Consider the following 16,533-nt stretch of genomic DNA (forward strand, 5'->3'; position numbering starts at 1 on the left):
TAACAGGCATAATTTAAAGTCAGAACAGTCACACTAACAGGGCTAATTAGGAAACTAATGAGGGAAATAAGACATGTGAGACATGTGAGTTATTAGCCTTACCCTCATTTAACAGAATCCTTACAAATGAGGTCATTTGAACGCGTAATGTGTGATAAACAGTGTTTGGTTCCTCTATTAAAAAAAGGAATTAAAAACTGAAATGCAGCCCCTCCCTCTTGTATCCCTGCAGGTAACTGCATGTCACCTATTGTACTACATTCCTCATTCCTCATCAAACACCAACTGAAACCAAAACAAACACTTGCCTCAGCTGTCCTCAGGTATGTTAAAGCAGGAAGACAGGCCTACTCAAAGTCATCGCCCCGATTATAGACTCTCCCCCCACTGACAAAGATCTGTATGTCTCACTAACATCTACATCTATACTGTGTGCTCTCGACAGTTCTCACAAGTACATTCACTTACTGAACAGTGCATTTATGGGGAAAAAAGCTTTTAAAATTACAGTCTTAACTGGGCCCATCTTCTAGTGAGCCGCAAAAGCCTTAGAAAAGCATCAGTTGTCATTAACTGTTTGCATTCCCCACAGATCTTTGTCATCCTCAGAAAACAGCAGTTTGTTGGCAAACCAGCGTTTCACAGCTCATGCTCGTCACAGTTTCCTGTGTGGTGTGAAGCTTGTCAGTTTGATCAAACGGAGTTCAGACTTCTGGTAAGTGACATGTTCGCTCTCTCTGTCAGCAAATTAACTTAACCATTCTCTAGCAATTTAATTAAACTATTTATTCTGGGACTTGCAAATCAATTAGCGGTATTTTTGTTTGCAGACTAAAACTTTCATATGCAATTTAATGTAACTTTATACTTTTTTCCTTCACTTCCTCGTGGTTGTATCTCCACATTATGGTCACATTTACGTGTCTGGTTACAAAAGCATAGTTACTTAAACCAGGGTTAAGGTTATGCATTCTTCTGGAACTACTGAACATAAAATATACAACAACAGCATATATTTTAAGGGCATATTTGTCATAAGAAAAAGAACAACACTGGTGTTTCTAGAAGGATTGCCTGAAACTGTACGTTAAGCCTGTATTAACATAAGATAAATTAACTTGACTGTATAATTGTGGAAAAAGCAAATTATTTGCTCAATTGGTCAGAGCTACTCCACTGCACAGATTAGTTTCTTTGGCATTTAGAAAATATGTGAAAACTTTGTTGAACAACTCTAATTTGTTGAAAGATTAAGAAATTCTGATTCCTTAAAGACATGGCCTATGACTAACATTTGCTGTATTATATTGAGCAGTAAAATGTTTAACTGGAATAGCTTTCTACAAATAGCCCAACTCTGATGATATTTAAATGTTTCATAAGCATGTTGTGTCTTATAATCCATGGTCATCTCTTATTTCACCCTTCATTTTTGCAGGGTGAAATAAAACTTTCCTTCAGCAGTTCAAATGTCAAACCCAGTGGTCACCAATCAACCTGGTGCAGGAGGCTATGGGACGAATGTCCAGACTGGAGAGTGGAGCACAGGCTTGTGTTCCTGCTTTAGTGACTGCTTAATCTGTGAGTGCAATCAGATCATTTATTTATGTCCTATGCATATGGTTGATAAGAGTGAGAAATATATAATTTTGTCGGTTAAACTGTCTCAATATGTGTTTTTAGGTGCTTTTGGTTGCCTCTGTCCAATTGGCCTAAGCTGCTACACTGCAAATAAGTATGGTGAAAACTGCTGCCTGGGTTGTGTGCCAGGAGGCATGACTGCCATGAGGACTCATATGAGACTGACGTATGGCATCCAGGTACAGAATCAATCAATTCCTCTCATGTGATGAAAGGGAGATTTCTTGCAATTAGATCTTATGAAATGCAGAGATTTCACAAACAAACGAAATACTGTGCTTTCCCTAAGGTTATGAGAACTGAACTTGCATGCATTTCTTCATTCAAGTTCCCTATTGTGAATTTTACTTGTCATTATTTAACCACAGGGGACGGTATGCAACGACGCCCTCATGACTTTTTTCTGCGGACTTTGTGAACTGTGCAGGATGGCCCGAGAAATTCGCATCAGGAATGGAGACGTTTCAATGTAACATGATTTTATAAGCACTGCACTTACTATTCAGTATAAGTGTAGTTCTGCTCATATTAAACACATTTTTGTATATAGCATGCTTTTACTAAAAACATTTTATGTGCATGTCTAAAATGATTTAAACATCTCACATCCTTGTCATGTTTGTGTAAAATTAGAGAAAGACTCAAAATGTACAAGGTATATGAATATTTTATTAAAAATCAAACTGCTTATAAGGAGTTCTATTTCTGATCTGCTTCCAAAATGTCAAATGAATCCCTTAATATACAACCACAAGGAAAAAGGCTTAATGAACTGGACAATGATATTGTTTCTCCTTTAATAGTTATATATCAGGAATTTCCATCCCCTGTTCTGAAATATATATGGGCAGCTTAATTTGACTTGATAACAACACTGAAAACAATAATCAATTCTGCGTTTAATTTTTTTATATTTTAAAGGCAACATGAACTTGTTTGTATTCGCTTTTAGTTGCTTGTAAACCTTTCTGTTGTTCTCTTGCAAAGTGTTGATAAAGATAAAGTTAGTCTCTGTTAGTGTGTGGACCACAGATCTGAACTCATGATTAGTTGCAATATGAATGCAGCACACTCTCACCTAATCATCTGCAGCCTGTCAATAGGCTTGGGTTCAGTTAGGGTGATTTGTTGATGTCTGATGATGAAACTGTTTGGGCCTTTCAGATTAAGGCCTACAATGAATGGTAAACAATGCAGAATTGTCATCTGACAGGAAAATAACTCCAGTTTGGGGCTTAGCTGTTTGTTTAAAGAATGTTTTAGATCATTCTTCTTATGGTGTTTTAAAACCATAATATCAAACGTAGACCATGGAAATTGGCAAGGTAAGTATCTGTATAGAGCGATCTCTTGCTTTGGTCATTTTATTGTATTCTCTATTCACACACATGATTATTTTAATCACATTTTATGATCTTCAAGCTATAATTGCACAAAAATTCAATTAATGTTTTGATATATACAGAATTGGATAAAAATGTATTTCTCACTTCTTACCTTTTTGTTTTTCATCATAGAACTCAACTAAATATGTCAAAATAACCAGAGCAAATTTGAAAAGCAGTGTTGAAATGATGATTCCATATACAAAGGGAAAAATACCAACTCAAACTGTGTTTTGTTGAATCAGTACATAATTACACATTACAGCTAATACATGGATGTTTCTCATCTCTGTTTGACTTTATTTAGATTCATGCATTATGCACTGATGTTTAAGATCCTTTATGCTACATCATGTTGTCAGACGGGTCCAGTTTAAGAGATGTCTTTATTCTACAGGTCAGGGTGTTCAAGGTGTGGCTACTGCCTATTGAAATTGAACCAAAAACATGTGGTTAATGTCAGCTAATTTAGGATCTAAAAAAAGAGGAACACTTATAGTTTGACACGTAACCCCTTTGGTTTGTTCAGTTTAACAAAGTAATAAAATAACTTAATTACTGTCAAAGGAAAATTACATTTTTGGAGTACTTCAAACTGTCCAAGTTTCTTCAAAGAGTCATAGTAGATAGTGATGGCTGTGGGAAGGAAAGCTATCCTGCTGTGGACTTTGTGTTGAAACTGTTCTGAAAAAGCTTGTGACTGAAGGCACTGTATTATTACATCATAAGCATTTGAAAAGGATGCTTGTTATTGTCCATTGCCTGCAGGAGCTTGCTGAATGTCGTGCCATATGTTGATAGAACAATAAAGGCAAAAGCAGAACTGTGCAAATATTTTCAAAATCAGACTCCTTATGAAAACCATCATTAAATCAAATACTATTGCTAGTCCATTACTTAACTTGCATATAATCAATCATATTATACAACCTGACAAATTCAGGCAGAAGAAATAGACATTTCCAAATCTAAGTTTTCCACAACATAAAACCTTTGAAATTAGTACTTCTAGTAGGTAATCTACTTTAGAACATTGAAAACACTTCCCGTGACAAAATCTACTGTTTACTGTATGTTCATATGACCCCCAAATGGCACAAGTTCAGCAGATGAACTCATGTAGAAGTAAAAAGTCTGCTTTATACTTCTACTTTTTTAAATTGCTCCAATACAATTATTCCTAGAAGTTCTTTTTTTGTTTCAAAAGGCTACTCAAATAAATTTCTGACCTGCTCCCACTTCGCCCACTTCTGCACATGAATATGCTTTGATGCCGACAATCCCATTTTAGTTCTGGCTTTATTGGGTTTTCATATGCCATGTCCCCATGGCTTGTAATTTCTTTGTGTTAACAGCAGCTTTCTCTTTACCAGGTTTGAATGCCCGGCAAAGTTTAGTCATGTCTACAGATTTTCCCATCTGAGCAGAAGGTCATTGCAGGAATTCAGGAGTTACCAGTAGAAATACACTGTGAGGCATTCAAAGCTTGAGACACAGTTTAAAACCCTACCCCGATGTAAACTTCTTTACAAGCCTATCATTGAAATATCTGGAGTAGTTTTTGGTCTTTATTGTGCTGTTTGTTCACTGATGCTCTCTCATAAACCTCGAGGCTTTCAGAGAGATGTTGTATTCATACTGAGATTAAATCGCACACAGATGGGCTCTATTTAATGATTAGGCTGGACCTGGAAGCAATTGGCTTCACAGGCTTTTGTTTAGAAATTTAAGAGTCAAGGGGGCTTAATAGAAACAAATGCCTCACTTTACAGACTTTTATTTGTGGCGTTTTCTATGTACTACACAATTATATAATGGTCAGTACTTGTATGATAAGATAAAAATACATCGTATGTGGTAACGTGTCTGTATTTAATTTTTGGAAACGTATTCAGTTGAGTTTATTTGATATTTTGAAAAGCACCATAAGTAAATGAATTTACATTCTTTTGTAATATCATAATTCCTTCTACTATAAGCAAAAGGTGTGCTCACTTTTCTTTCCCACTAAAGTCGCATCAAAAATATAATTTATTCTCCCTCTTAGTTCAACGAGGGTCTTACGCATACGCGCTTTCGTCACTGCTCTGTGATTGGCCCTTTTGTTCGTGGCCTGGCAACCAGAAGCGGCTTTACCAAACACAGAGACCCCTTCATAGCAACTAGTTAGAGGTGTCCTGCAATTAGCTTGATAGGAAGATTCAAGTCGTCAAATTCAAACATGTCTACGAGGACTCTACCGCTGCTCTTTATCAACCTCGGCGGAGAAATGCTGTACATCCTGGACCAGCGGCTTCGTGCTCAGAATATACCCGCTGACAAAGCTAAGAAAGGTAGCGAGCTTAGCAGCTATCAGCTAACAACACAAATGTCGCTATGTTCCAATAAAACGCAGATGATGCTGTAAGAGGAGGTCATTTGCCTGTTCATCAAATGGTCAGTGTGCCTTTAAATTGAGGTGATACAAATATATATATATATATATATATATATATATATATATATATATATATATATATATAAATAAAATCAGACAGTGAGCAGTTAACGTTATAGGACCAAATAGTTGTATTAGTTTGCTCCCCCTTAGTGTAACTTTTAAGAATTGGGGGTTCAGAACAGATTTTACTGTCTTCTGTTGCCTATAAATGTTGTTACATAACGTCAGCGAAATTATACTTCATTAGAGATAATTGAAATTCTATTTTTAAAATCATAAAGTTTTTTAATGCATTTTCTCTTGGTTCATAAAGTTTCCACTGTACCTGCCTGGATAGAGGAAGACAGAAAGAGAGGTATTCAGTGTAAACGTGCACTTCTGCATTAGATGCTCTGCTCTGCTTTGGCCTAGCTGGACTATATGCGCTGTTTAAACTATAGAATATGATGAACAATAAATGTGCATCATGATAAATCAAAATATCATCAAAAATGGATATATTTCAGTAGTTAGACTCAGAAATGGGAACTTGTTCATTACACACACAGTGATGTTTTTAAAATTTTCAGAAAAACAGAATTCAAATCAATAAAAAGAAACACTTGAAATAAATCACACTGTGTGTAAAGAACCTATAGAAGAGCTTCAGTTTTTGAATTAAATTACAGAAATAGATTATTGTCTCATTTATATTGTAATTTATTAAATGCACCTATAGCGGAGACCTGAAAAAGAAATTGTTCAGAAATTCTCAATGATTATTAGTCACATAAGTGGCTGAGTCACTCAAATTGCATGCTTGGTACAAACTTAACATTATATGAGCTTGCATTGTGTAGCTAAAATAATTGTTTTATCCTATTACTGTAATTTAAAGTGTTTATAAGTTACAAAGCTCCATGTTGACGTTTAGATTCCAATTTACTACATATAACAATGTATTTATTTAATCAAAAAACCACTCCTTTTGCTTTCTACGGATGTCGTGGTGGTGGTGTCTTCCTTTGTTTTCAGCAGGACAAGGCATGGGCTGATATCAGATTCTCATGAAGACCTTGATTAATAATCCCACAGTATCTAAATATTTACACAAAACTAAACTGTTTAATAGAATATAATTTGTTTATCACTGTATATATGTACAATGAGATTAAAGTCAGCTCCAACAGTGCAAACAATGTAGGAAATGTGTACAATACAATATGGTGATATTTACATTATTTACAATTATAAATCAGTTATATACATATACATATAACCAAAGTATAATAAGTGAGCATTCAGGGTGTTAATTGCTTTTGATAAATTCATAAATCGTCTAACATAACAGTTATTCCTACTAATGTCAAAACAATATAACAATGATACAGTTGTTGAAATAGTATTTCAATCATCATTTTGATTTTTTTTTATGTCCATAAATTTAAGTAAATATACAGATCTAGACATTGACTGAATTTAGTTATCATTAGTGCTTACTGCGCAGAAAATTATACCTTGTTTCATCTCTTCATGTAGTAACAGAAGTTTAACAAACAGATATCATCTGCTCAGCCAAGCAGCCTGCTGTCAAGTGCGTAACAGATTTCAGCTCACCACCAAATGTTTCTAAACAGCTTTACTGCAATGAGTGTGATGGGGGCTGCTGCTTTAGTTTCACCCCATAAATGTCTGTGCTTTTCATGATCAGTCACAATTCCAGCCAAATCTCTCTTTGTTGTAAGCGAGGGAAGACAGTTGGATGCTTTTGTTTCCAACTTACCAGCATAATGGAGGTTTTTCACTCCTTTACCTAGTGCTCCATGCAGTTTGTTATTCCAGCACCTTCTGTGATATGTTATTAAAAGCACTTTAAGCCACTGCATTAATATGATTTGAAAAAAATTAAGCTATTTTGAAACTTTAACTTTTTACACTTACCTGGATGTCCATTAATGACCTAAACTTGACTAATATTTAGCAAGTGTTCATGTACATTTAAAAAAAAAAAAAAATTTAATTTGGATCATTTAGTTTGATTGTGCTGCTGTGTGGTTGTTAAATACAGAGCTGTTTGATTAAATTGTTAATGTCACATTGTAGATTAGAGTTCTTCACTCACTGATGAAAAGAAGATGCAGTTATTGGAGATATTAGGTACACTCTAGCTTTTTTATGTGATATGGTACAGAAAGCACCAACCCAGTGCTCCTTATTATGCATTTGATTAATTGATCATCATAGAAAAATGTTCCGTCTTTTACTAACGGAAAATTTTAAGACAGTTTTTCTAATAGTGGACATTCCAGCAGATTAACCTCAACATCAGGCCTTGCAGTGCTCTGAGGGGGAAAAAGAGATAAAATCAACCACAACGTAACAACACACATACGTGATACCGCTTATCAAACATAGTTATAATGCTTTCTTAGGTCCTGCTGGATAAAATCATATCGACCAACCTTTAGCTTAGTGTGCAAAAATGCCTGCTTCTCAGCTTCCACTGTTGAAAGTTCTCTCGAAAAATGTGTTTATACCGTTTGAACTTTCTGTTGTATTTCTTTGCCTGATCAGTTATGAATGACATCATCACCACCATGTTCAACAAAAAGTTTCTGGAAGAGCTTTTTAAGCCACAGGAGCTTTATTCCAAGAAGGCTCTACGAACTGTGTTTGACAGACTGGCCCATGCGTCCATAATGAGACTCAATCAAGCTAGCATGGACAAGGTAATACTTCCCTGTATAGTTTTGTTTATTCACACATGACCTTGAAATGAATCATATTAATCTAATTTACAATAATGGTAACATGTAGTGCCTTATACTCATGCACCTTGAACCTTTCTACATGTTTTTAATTTACATCTACAAACCTCAATATTTTTTATTGTGAATTTATATGATAAATCAAATTGAATTAGATCATGATCATGATTTGGAAGAAAATGATCAATGGTTAATAACTGCCCACCTAAAACTAGAAGCCAAACGAGGAGTGTGTTAATTAAAGGAGCAGCCAAGAGGCCTTTTGTATCTATGCAGGAGCTGCAGGGAGCTACTGCTTAAATGGGAAAATATGTTGGCATTTTCTACTATGACTGCTTGTCTCCCACTCTATGAATCTGGCCTTGATGAAAGAGTGGGAGGAAGAGAGCAAAAAGAACCCAGAAGCTTCTTAGGAATGCATAAAACATATTGAAGCATTCGCTCTAGTCACATGATGCCAAGGCTAAATGTTTTGGTCCTAATGCAAAATGCTATGCGTTCTGGGAACCAAAAACTGCACATCTACCAAGCATTCTCATGGATATGAAACATGATGGTGGCAGCATCATGTTGTGGGATGTTTGTTTTTTTTCATCAGTGACAGAATCACTGGACAAAGGGTTTGGGTTACTTTTTAGCTATTTATTCATAATATATATTTTTTATCATTTTCATCTCACTTCACCTAAAAACCCAGTAAAATTTCATTTAACTTTATGGTTGCAATATGAAAAAGTTCAGGGAGTGTGAATACTTTTTCAAGGCTCTGTATCCATCACATCATCATCAGATTAAAACTCCAGTCAGAAATTTATGCTAGAGTACTGCTGTTGTATTTGTATTTTATTGGCTAGAGTAGACTGAATTGCACGACTAATATGTGGCTCCCTCTGCTGTTTATTATGCAAAAACAGATTGTGTTTTTGAGGAGATGGTGATGTTGTCCCGTGTTCTCCTCCACAGCTCTATGACCTGATGACAATGGCTTTCAAATACCAGGTTCTTCTCTGTCCCCGCCCAAAGGACATCCTGCTTGTCTCCTTCAACCACATGGATGCGATCAAAGACTTCGTGAAAGATACTCCTAGCATCTTGAGCCAGGTCGATGAAACTTACCAGCAACTCATAGAGGTACAGGAGACGAGTATGTCACAAATGGTACATTAATTATTATTTAAAAAGATATAATAGAAGATAAAGTACGGGATATGCTCTACTGGCCAGCAGATTTAGCTCTTTAGCATGAACTGAAGTTAATCTCACAGAGCTTGTCATGCATTAAGGTTCACTGCTTCTCCTAATGCAGGATTTTAAAAATTCTACAGTGCAGTTAAATGTCTGCCAAATTGTACTCCTTCAATTAATAGAAACCATAATTTATAAAAAGCTTTATATTAGAATAGTGGCTATAAGACATAATTAGATGCAAAAATGATAGCATATTAACAAAAAGGGCTTTCTGTTTTGGCCTTTTAATTTAAAGCATGAGAACGAGATTTTAGCTGTTTACTGGAGACCTATATGTGTTGTGCATATGTTTATGTTGTTAAAACAAGTATCTACATTTTTTAAATGGGAAAATATATACATACAAATGTATAAAGGCAGATGTTTTTGTATGAAAAGATACATAATTTTCTTTTCAGCATCTTAGCTATTACTCCAAAACCAAGATAAAAAGCCAGATTGCAGTTTGCAAGTGAACTTGGGAACAAATACCTAATTAGACACTTCTTCTGATGTATTTTTAAACTGAAATTTACCCATAGTAACAACTATTATATTTGGTGGAAATAGAGGAGCTTTAAGGGCTGAGAATGGCAAGCCTGCTTTACAGTAAAGGGAAAGCATCATCCTGTTACGTGGGTGTTTTGCTGCTGAATGGACTGGGGCATTTCACAAAATACATGAAATCACATGGAAAAAACACGTGAAAATATTGAAGCAAAATCTCAAGACATCTGTGATTAAGTTAACAAAAATGAGCCTAAGCATAACACCAGAATAGGTACAAAATGTCTTAAAGATGATTAAACCAATATTTTAGATTCTAAGCCCTGATCTCTCAGTGCCATTTAAAATTTATCTGAAGAGTTGAAAAACCTCTGTTTGACAAATAATTTTATTATGCATAATTATTCTTCAAAAATGATTGCATGTATTGTTTTCTTTTCAGATGTATACACCTTTGTCTAATGGTGAATTCCAACTGATTAGACAAACCCTTCTCATTTTCTTCCAAGACATGCATATTAGGGTAATTCTTTTTTCATGTTTCCTAAATCTTTGACACTTGTTTAGTGTAATTTTTGAGGCATTTTCACCACATGTTCTGCTGCTGTGTTTTTTACTAGGTGTCTATTTTCCTAAAGGACAAAGTGCAGAACTCAAATGGCCGCTTTGTGCTTCCTACTAATGGTCCTGTGCCTCGTGGGACCCAAATTCCTGGTTTGATTAGGTGCTGAAGTACATTTATTTTATCTTTGTGTTCCATGAGTTTTAATGTGGACTTTATTAACCAAACACTATAATCCAATAGTAGTTCTCCATATGCATATGTAGCATGATTGTTTTGCGTCTAATTTCTGAAGGACTGTTTTTGTGATTTATTAATGTTAAATACTATTATAATTTTTTGTTTTTCTAATGACATAATAAGATGACATGCAAAATCAAAAGCTACTTTTGATTTTGTCAGAGGAAAAAAAAACCTAAAGGCCTTCTTGCTAATGTTGATATGTTTTCTATCTTATTTTCAGGATTTTTAGCTGTTCTGGCGAAGAGTTGACCAGACTACAGTTCAATAATGGAGGGAACTACAGTTCTGCATTACGGGAAGGATCTTTTGAAATGTTTGGCAATAGAATCACAAAGCTTGGGACAAACATGTAAGATCCTTTATTTTCAAATTAATGATGGAGAAGAAACACTGAGCTGTATTGCAGGTGAAGATAATTACTTAAAATTTAGAGCCTCCTGGCTGAAATTAATTTCCAGTTTTCCTTGAGATTTTGTCTCTGTTTTTTTTTTTGGAAGCAGTTCAAGTATGAACAGTTTTTTATGATGCTTATTTCTATAGTGTGATTTTACTTTAGACCTTATCTACATTCTGTTGGTACATTTGTTTCTAACCCAAGTCTCTTAAAACTTTGATCAATTAAATGTACAAATTTAATTTAAATGAAAGTTTAGTTGGGTCAGTTCCTGCTTTTGGAAGTAAAAGATTTGGGAGTTGTTTTACACACTTGTATGCTCTGTTATAAACTTACATGGATTTGTGCGTAAATACTCTCATTTTCTTGTTTTTGTTCAGGTACAGTGTAAGTCGCCCGGTTGAAACACACATGTCTGGCACATCTAAAAGTTCTGCCCAGCACACAAAGGTTAAATGTTGTTTTTTGTTAACACTGAAATAGTTTAAATAACTTGTGGTAGATGTTGTCTCTATGCAATGTTTAGAGTACATACATCATGTGCTTGAAAGTTTTCATGTACTATGCTTACTATCAGCAAGGGGTATACTGAAATGAGAAAACTGTTGTGTGTCTACAGGTAAATTCTGCCCCAAACCCTCTGGCCAAAGAGGAACTGAATCTGTTGGCCAGATTAATGGGAGGTCTAGAAGTCCAGAAACCAGGAAGCACAGACACTGGTTTCCGGGTGAATCTCTTTGCCACGGATGAAGAAGAAGAGTTAGTGTCCTGTTAGGCATTTCACAGAATTAAGTTCAACTGTTTTTTTCTGCCTGAAACAAACAAAAAAAAGATTTAACCCATTAAAATAAACGTACTCTTTATGTCATCTTTCTGACAGAGAAGCATTAATATCAAGACCCAATGAGCTTTCATATGGAGTCATAAGCATCCAAGCAACAAAGGTAATTAACTCATCTGTCCACACTAATTACTTCTGTAGAGAGGAATCTGTCCAGTACTATATTCTGCAACACATTTTATGGCAGACAAAGAATATTTTGTCTGCCATAAAATGTGTAGACAAAAGGCAGTTTGTATTCATTTACTGACTTCATCAGTAAATGAAGTCGCCATAAAAAGAACATACCTTGTGCTTTGTGTGCTTTTTACCTTGTGCTTCAGCTGTTGAGTTTATAATTACCAGAGTGAGCAGAAATTTAAAATCTAAGATCTAAGATGCCAAATTTAACAGAACGCCTTGCCTGCTGGTCTAAAGCTTAAGTCAGCCTCATACAATGTCTTACAGTTGTATTCTTAAACATTTTTACATTTTTGCTACAACTGCAATGTATTGTGCATTTTATTTGACTGCATAATAAAATGCAGTCGAATAAGGGCTAATTTTCCTTTCACTTAACTTAAGTGTAAGGGAAATTAGCCAAAGTTTCTATAATGCTTTATAACTTGAAATCTAAAGAGTGCTTTTTCCTTAAGCCTGATGTACTTTAATAAAATACAGTTCTGGAGTTAATTTAGCTTACATGTTAAACGCTATATGTGAAAGAAAACTGACACTGCACATCATTCTGAAAACCCTGTTATGAAGGGACATGAGTAGAGCTAAATACAGGACAATAGGAGAAGAACAAGTCGAAGGCTACACAAGACCTTGTGGAGGGGATGAAGTTTACTTTCCGGCTCTCCGTAAAGTGAACCTAAGCATAACCCCCATCTAAGTAGAAAGTCTTTGTCTTAGAAAGTCAAATCTCATTCATTTGTTAGAGTGACTCAGTCAAAATTTAGACCTAAATCCAATTGAGAATATGTGTCAAGGCACTTTTCAGTGCACTCTGGCTGATCCTGAGATAAATTGCAAAGAAGAATAAATCTTGTTTGTTTTTGTTTTTTTTGGTTTTCCTTTTTTACCCTCTTTTTTTCCACCCAACTTCACTCGATGAATAAAAGCCCACCCCAACATTTTCACAGCTCCCAGAACACACAAGACGTTAGGCACCAAGGTTATATCTGGTTATGGGTATGAATACTCTAACCAGATACTTTAAGTCCTCTTTTACCCCTGATAAGCAGACAGAATGATTGGACTAAAGTTAACGATCGGGGACGTGAAGCTTTGCCTGTTTAACAGGATTTACTGCTTTAGGATTCCCTGTGATTAGCACTCCAACATAATGACTAGCAGATTACTGTGTCTTTTCAGGATCAACAGGCCAACGCAGAACTGACCAAGATTATGGGAGAGTTCACAGAGTCTGGTGATCCATCTTCGAGTGCCAGCAGCAAAGGAGATGACCTTTTGGCCATGATGGACGGCTTGTGATGTAATCACCTTGACAGAAATCCCCAAAGCAATGAGAAGAGTCTACACTACTGATGATCAACCTGCATTGTGGTTATAACGTGCAAATATCCAGCAGCAAGCTCAGAGTCAGCCAGACTTCGTTCTTGTGGTGGCTTCAAGATGTGCATGGGAGCAAGGACTCCAATTGGTCATCAGCAGATGTTTTTTTGCTATTAAAAACAAAGAATGAAAGGAAACCAGCAGTAAAGTCGACTAGTATGTTTTCTGTAAAACAGGAGGGTTAAAAATGTCACCCTGAAAGTACAGTAGATGTGGAACAATATGTTGAACATGTGCATGTGGTAATAGCATAATTTTTACTATCAGTACACATTCCTTTCATTTCACACAATCTCATTTAATTATAGATGTCAGCGGCTCGTATAAGTTTATCACATTATGATTATGATGATTATGGAGCTAATAGCTCAAAATTTCTTGATTGTTTTTATTTTAAGCTGGTTTTAAGTTTACATACACACGTGTTATACTGTAATACTTTTACTCCATTTATGATTTGAGCTGTTCTTTTTCCCAGAGTGGACTGATAATACCACATACAACTTCACTGACTCGTTTGTGCACAATTCAGAATTTCTTGTCATCACACATACAGCTCCACTAATACTTGGATAGCAAACGGCATCTCAACCACACACTGCTAAGGAACATTAATTCAAATATTAGTGGGGGGGTTGGTCAATTTTAGCCTATGTGCTTTATTTTGACCCTATTTGGATTAGAGAAAATCCACATGCAAAATTGTCTCATTTGTAAAATCATTGAAATTGTTTGTATAATCATGCCACCTTAAAAAAGGAATAGTTCAAGTCCCATTTGACTTTTACTACTGTAAAATAGACATAGGAGTTAAATATGTAAAAACTTTTCAAGCTATCCATTATTTAGATGCAGCTCAACAATTTGCTACTTGATGGCTACCTTGTTTTAATACAGAGCAATGCAATACAAGAAACAGTCTAAGATGTACATATTTTTATGGAGAACTATTTATTAAATGTAACTTTTCTGTGTGGAATTGCTGCATTTCATAAGTTATTAAATGTGCAGTTTATTATTTTAAATACGTTGATGAAAACATCACCAGCATGAAAGTTGACACAATACATATATACCTGTAATGCAGGTGCATCTTAATAAATTAAAATCTAATTAAAGAGTTCATTTTAATTTTTTAAGTCATCACCATAATACAACTTCATTAACACACAGTGACATATCTCAAGGGTTTAATTCTTCAAAGTGAGGATTATGACTTATTGCTAATCAAAACCCAAAATTCAGTTTCACAAAATCAAATCTGGAATATTACAAAGCGCTCATAAAAACAACAACTGATTTTTAATATGAAAATGCTTTTATGCTCCTATTATCATTAGGAAGGTGTATACTGTACAACACAAAGACATTTTCTTTTACAGCTGAATTACACCTCTGTGTTAGAAACTTTATTCATCAGTGTTATGCTATATTAAGATTTTCTAATAAACTTGTTTGAGGTTTTCAATAATTAAGCCACAATGATCAAGATGACCAGAAATAAACTCTCGAAATGTATCACTGTGTGTAATGAGTCTAAATAAAGTTTTTCTTTTCTTTTCTTTTAGAGTTTTTCTACTGAAATATATTCACTTTTTGACAATATTTATTGAAAGGCATTTAAAATTGCCTTGCAATGACTTTTTGTCAAAGGAGCATGTTGAAAATGAAATCTATCACTAGAGGGTGCTGTCGGATTTTTTAAAAAGATTAAGCAAGCACATTTTTTATTCACTGCCACCGGCTTCTGCAGTGTACAGTACCACTACCAACAATTTTTTGGGGTCGAGATGATACGTTCTGATTGATCCTCTTTAGCCCAGTTTTACTTTTTTACTGGGCTACTCATTATCCAATTTAATTTACTTTATAAATTACTTTTCTGCATTTTGTTGTGAAATAGAATAATTTTCCACAAAATGTGAAATTTTGTGCGATAAGGGAAACTGATTTATTATATTTCTGCTCACTTCTTTGATATTTAATACGTCAAACCAGATCGTTAAAGCCAATGTCCCTTACTTTAATCCACAGTGATGCACTTACCTTTAAAGCAAACATTTCCTGAGAATTGCCATAGTAACAGCACTAACTAACAGAGATGATTTGTGTATGTAGGTGTGTGTGTGTGTGTGTGTGTGTGTTTGGTCCGCCTGCAGACGATTCAAAGTGAGACTGTCTGCACTCCCCCAGTCAGCCACCCTCACACATGAACACAGTGCATTCCAGAGCGGCAAACATGCTGAGACATTTCTCTGAATTGATCCGGGGGGAGGAGGTTTCTGTTGAGGTTTTCCCAACTAGATCCCAATGTAAAAAACAAAAAACCTCAAGACCCTGAGGATACTGCCTACCTACAAAACAAACACTAGAGGGTTTCATAAGCTTTCGTAAGACATTCTGAAAGGCTAAGACAGTTAAACTGCTTTCCATACAATCAAGTATACGTTTTTAACGTGTCTGCACTCAGTCATTTTATATATTATTTTTTTTATTTTTTAACATGGTAGAGGTTTCTCTCTTAGTCTGTGCATTTTAGTTCTGATTCAGTTTCCTCTTTAAAGGCTGTGGGCAGGACACTGTAAAGCCGCAGCCTGACGTGTTTCATGTGGCTGGGGGTAGATCGCTCTGCTGAGTCAAGGCAGGAAGACTGGTGCAACTCAAATGTGTCGCTGCCATTTAACTTGCTCTCTCCTTGTCTGTCGCATCTGCCCACTGGTTGGAAACTGCTACCAGTGGGTGGAATATCAGATTAATCAGTAAGTCTAATTTAAGAGGATAGGTGGGCTCTGCAAAATGTCAGCCACTCAAATGCAGGCTTGCAGAGTAAAGGAACTTTGTAGAGCACTCAGTTGTGAATATTTTGTTGAAAGACTGCATTTCGAACGCACATGAATTACACTGAGCTGATATTTTCTGTATTGTAAAGATATTTTGTATATAACTGATAAAGAAGTGACTAAACACAATAATATAGTTTCACTGA

General features: G+C 35.4%; 2 protein-coding genes across 5 annotated transcripts; both read left to right on the forward strand.

The window, feature by feature from the left end:
* The first annotated feature begins 544 nt into the window (after positions 1-544).
* Positions 545-2,672, forward strand: LOC116717340 (cornifelin homolog). The gene is made up of 4 exons (XM_032558649.1): positions 545-715; positions 1,439-1,581; positions 1,684-1,820; positions 2,010-2,672. The coding sequence occupies exons 2-4, from the start codon at positions 1,470-1,472 to the stop codon at positions 2,112-2,114; spliced, it is 354 nt and encodes a 117-aa protein (XP_032414540.1). The 5' UTR covers positions 545-715; positions 1,439-1,469; the 3' UTR covers positions 2,115-2,672.
* Positions 2,673-5,112: 2,440 nt separating this feature from the next.
* oscp1b (organic solute carrier partner 1b) lies at positions 5,113-14,667 on the forward strand. 4 transcript variants are annotated; one of them, XM_032558643.1, is made up of 11 exons: positions 5,113-5,359; positions 5,780-5,821; positions 8,020-8,174; positions 9,177-9,344; positions 10,390-10,470; positions 10,568-10,671; positions 10,973-11,101; positions 11,527-11,596; positions 11,766-11,905; positions 12,027-12,090; positions 13,347-14,667. In XM_032558643.1, exons 1-11 carry the CDS (start codon positions 5,248-5,250, stop codon positions 13,464-13,466), a joined length of 1,185 nt encoding a protein of 394 aa, XP_032414534.1. In that variant the 5' UTR covers positions 5,113-5,247; the 3' UTR covers positions 13,467-14,667. The 4 variants fall into 4 exon arrangements, with proteins under 4 accessions (XP_032414534.1, XP_032414535.1, XP_032414538.1 ...); XM_032558647.1 differs by having other exon boundaries at positions 5,246-5,462; XM_032558644.1 differs by lacking the exon at positions 5,780-5,821 and having other exon boundaries at positions 5,115-5,359.
* The last annotated feature ends 1,866 nt before the right edge of the window (positions 14,668-16,533 follow it).

This window comes from Xiphophorus hellerii, chromosome 3, assembly GCF_003331165.1.
Source record: "Xiphophorus hellerii strain 12219 chromosome 3, Xiphophorus_hellerii-4.1, whole genome shotgun sequence".
NCBI lineage: Eukaryota > Metazoa > Chordata > Actinopteri > Cyprinodontiformes > Poeciliidae > Xiphophorus > Xiphophorus hellerii.

Excerpts from the sequence above, each read along its gene's own strand:
- LOC116717340 (XM_032558649.1), top strand. The coding sequence starts at position 1,470 with ATGTCAAACCCAGTGGTCACCAATCAACCTGGTGCAGGAGGCTATGGG. Across the intron at positions 1,582-1,683 it reads CTTTAGTGACTGCTTAATCT|GTGCTTTTGGTTGCCTCTGT; the intron begins GTGAGTGCAATC and ends ATGTGTTTTTAG. Across the intron at positions 1,821-2,009 it reads GACTGACGTATGGCATCCAG|GGGACGGTATGCAACGACGC; the intron begins GTACAGAATCAA and ends ATTTAACCACAG.
- oscp1b (XM_032558643.1), top strand. The coding sequence starts at position 5,248 with ATGTCTACGAGGACTCTACCGCTGCTCTTTATCAACCTCGGCGGAGAA. Across the intron at positions 5,360-5,779 it reads CGCTGACAAAGCTAAGAAAG|TTTCCACTGTACCTGCCTGG; the intron begins GTAGCGAGCTTA and ends TGGTTCATAAAG. Across the intron at positions 11,906-12,026 it reads GCCACGGATGAAGAAGAAGA|AGAAGCATTAATATCAAGAC; the intron begins GTTAGTGTCCTG and ends TCTTTCTGACAG.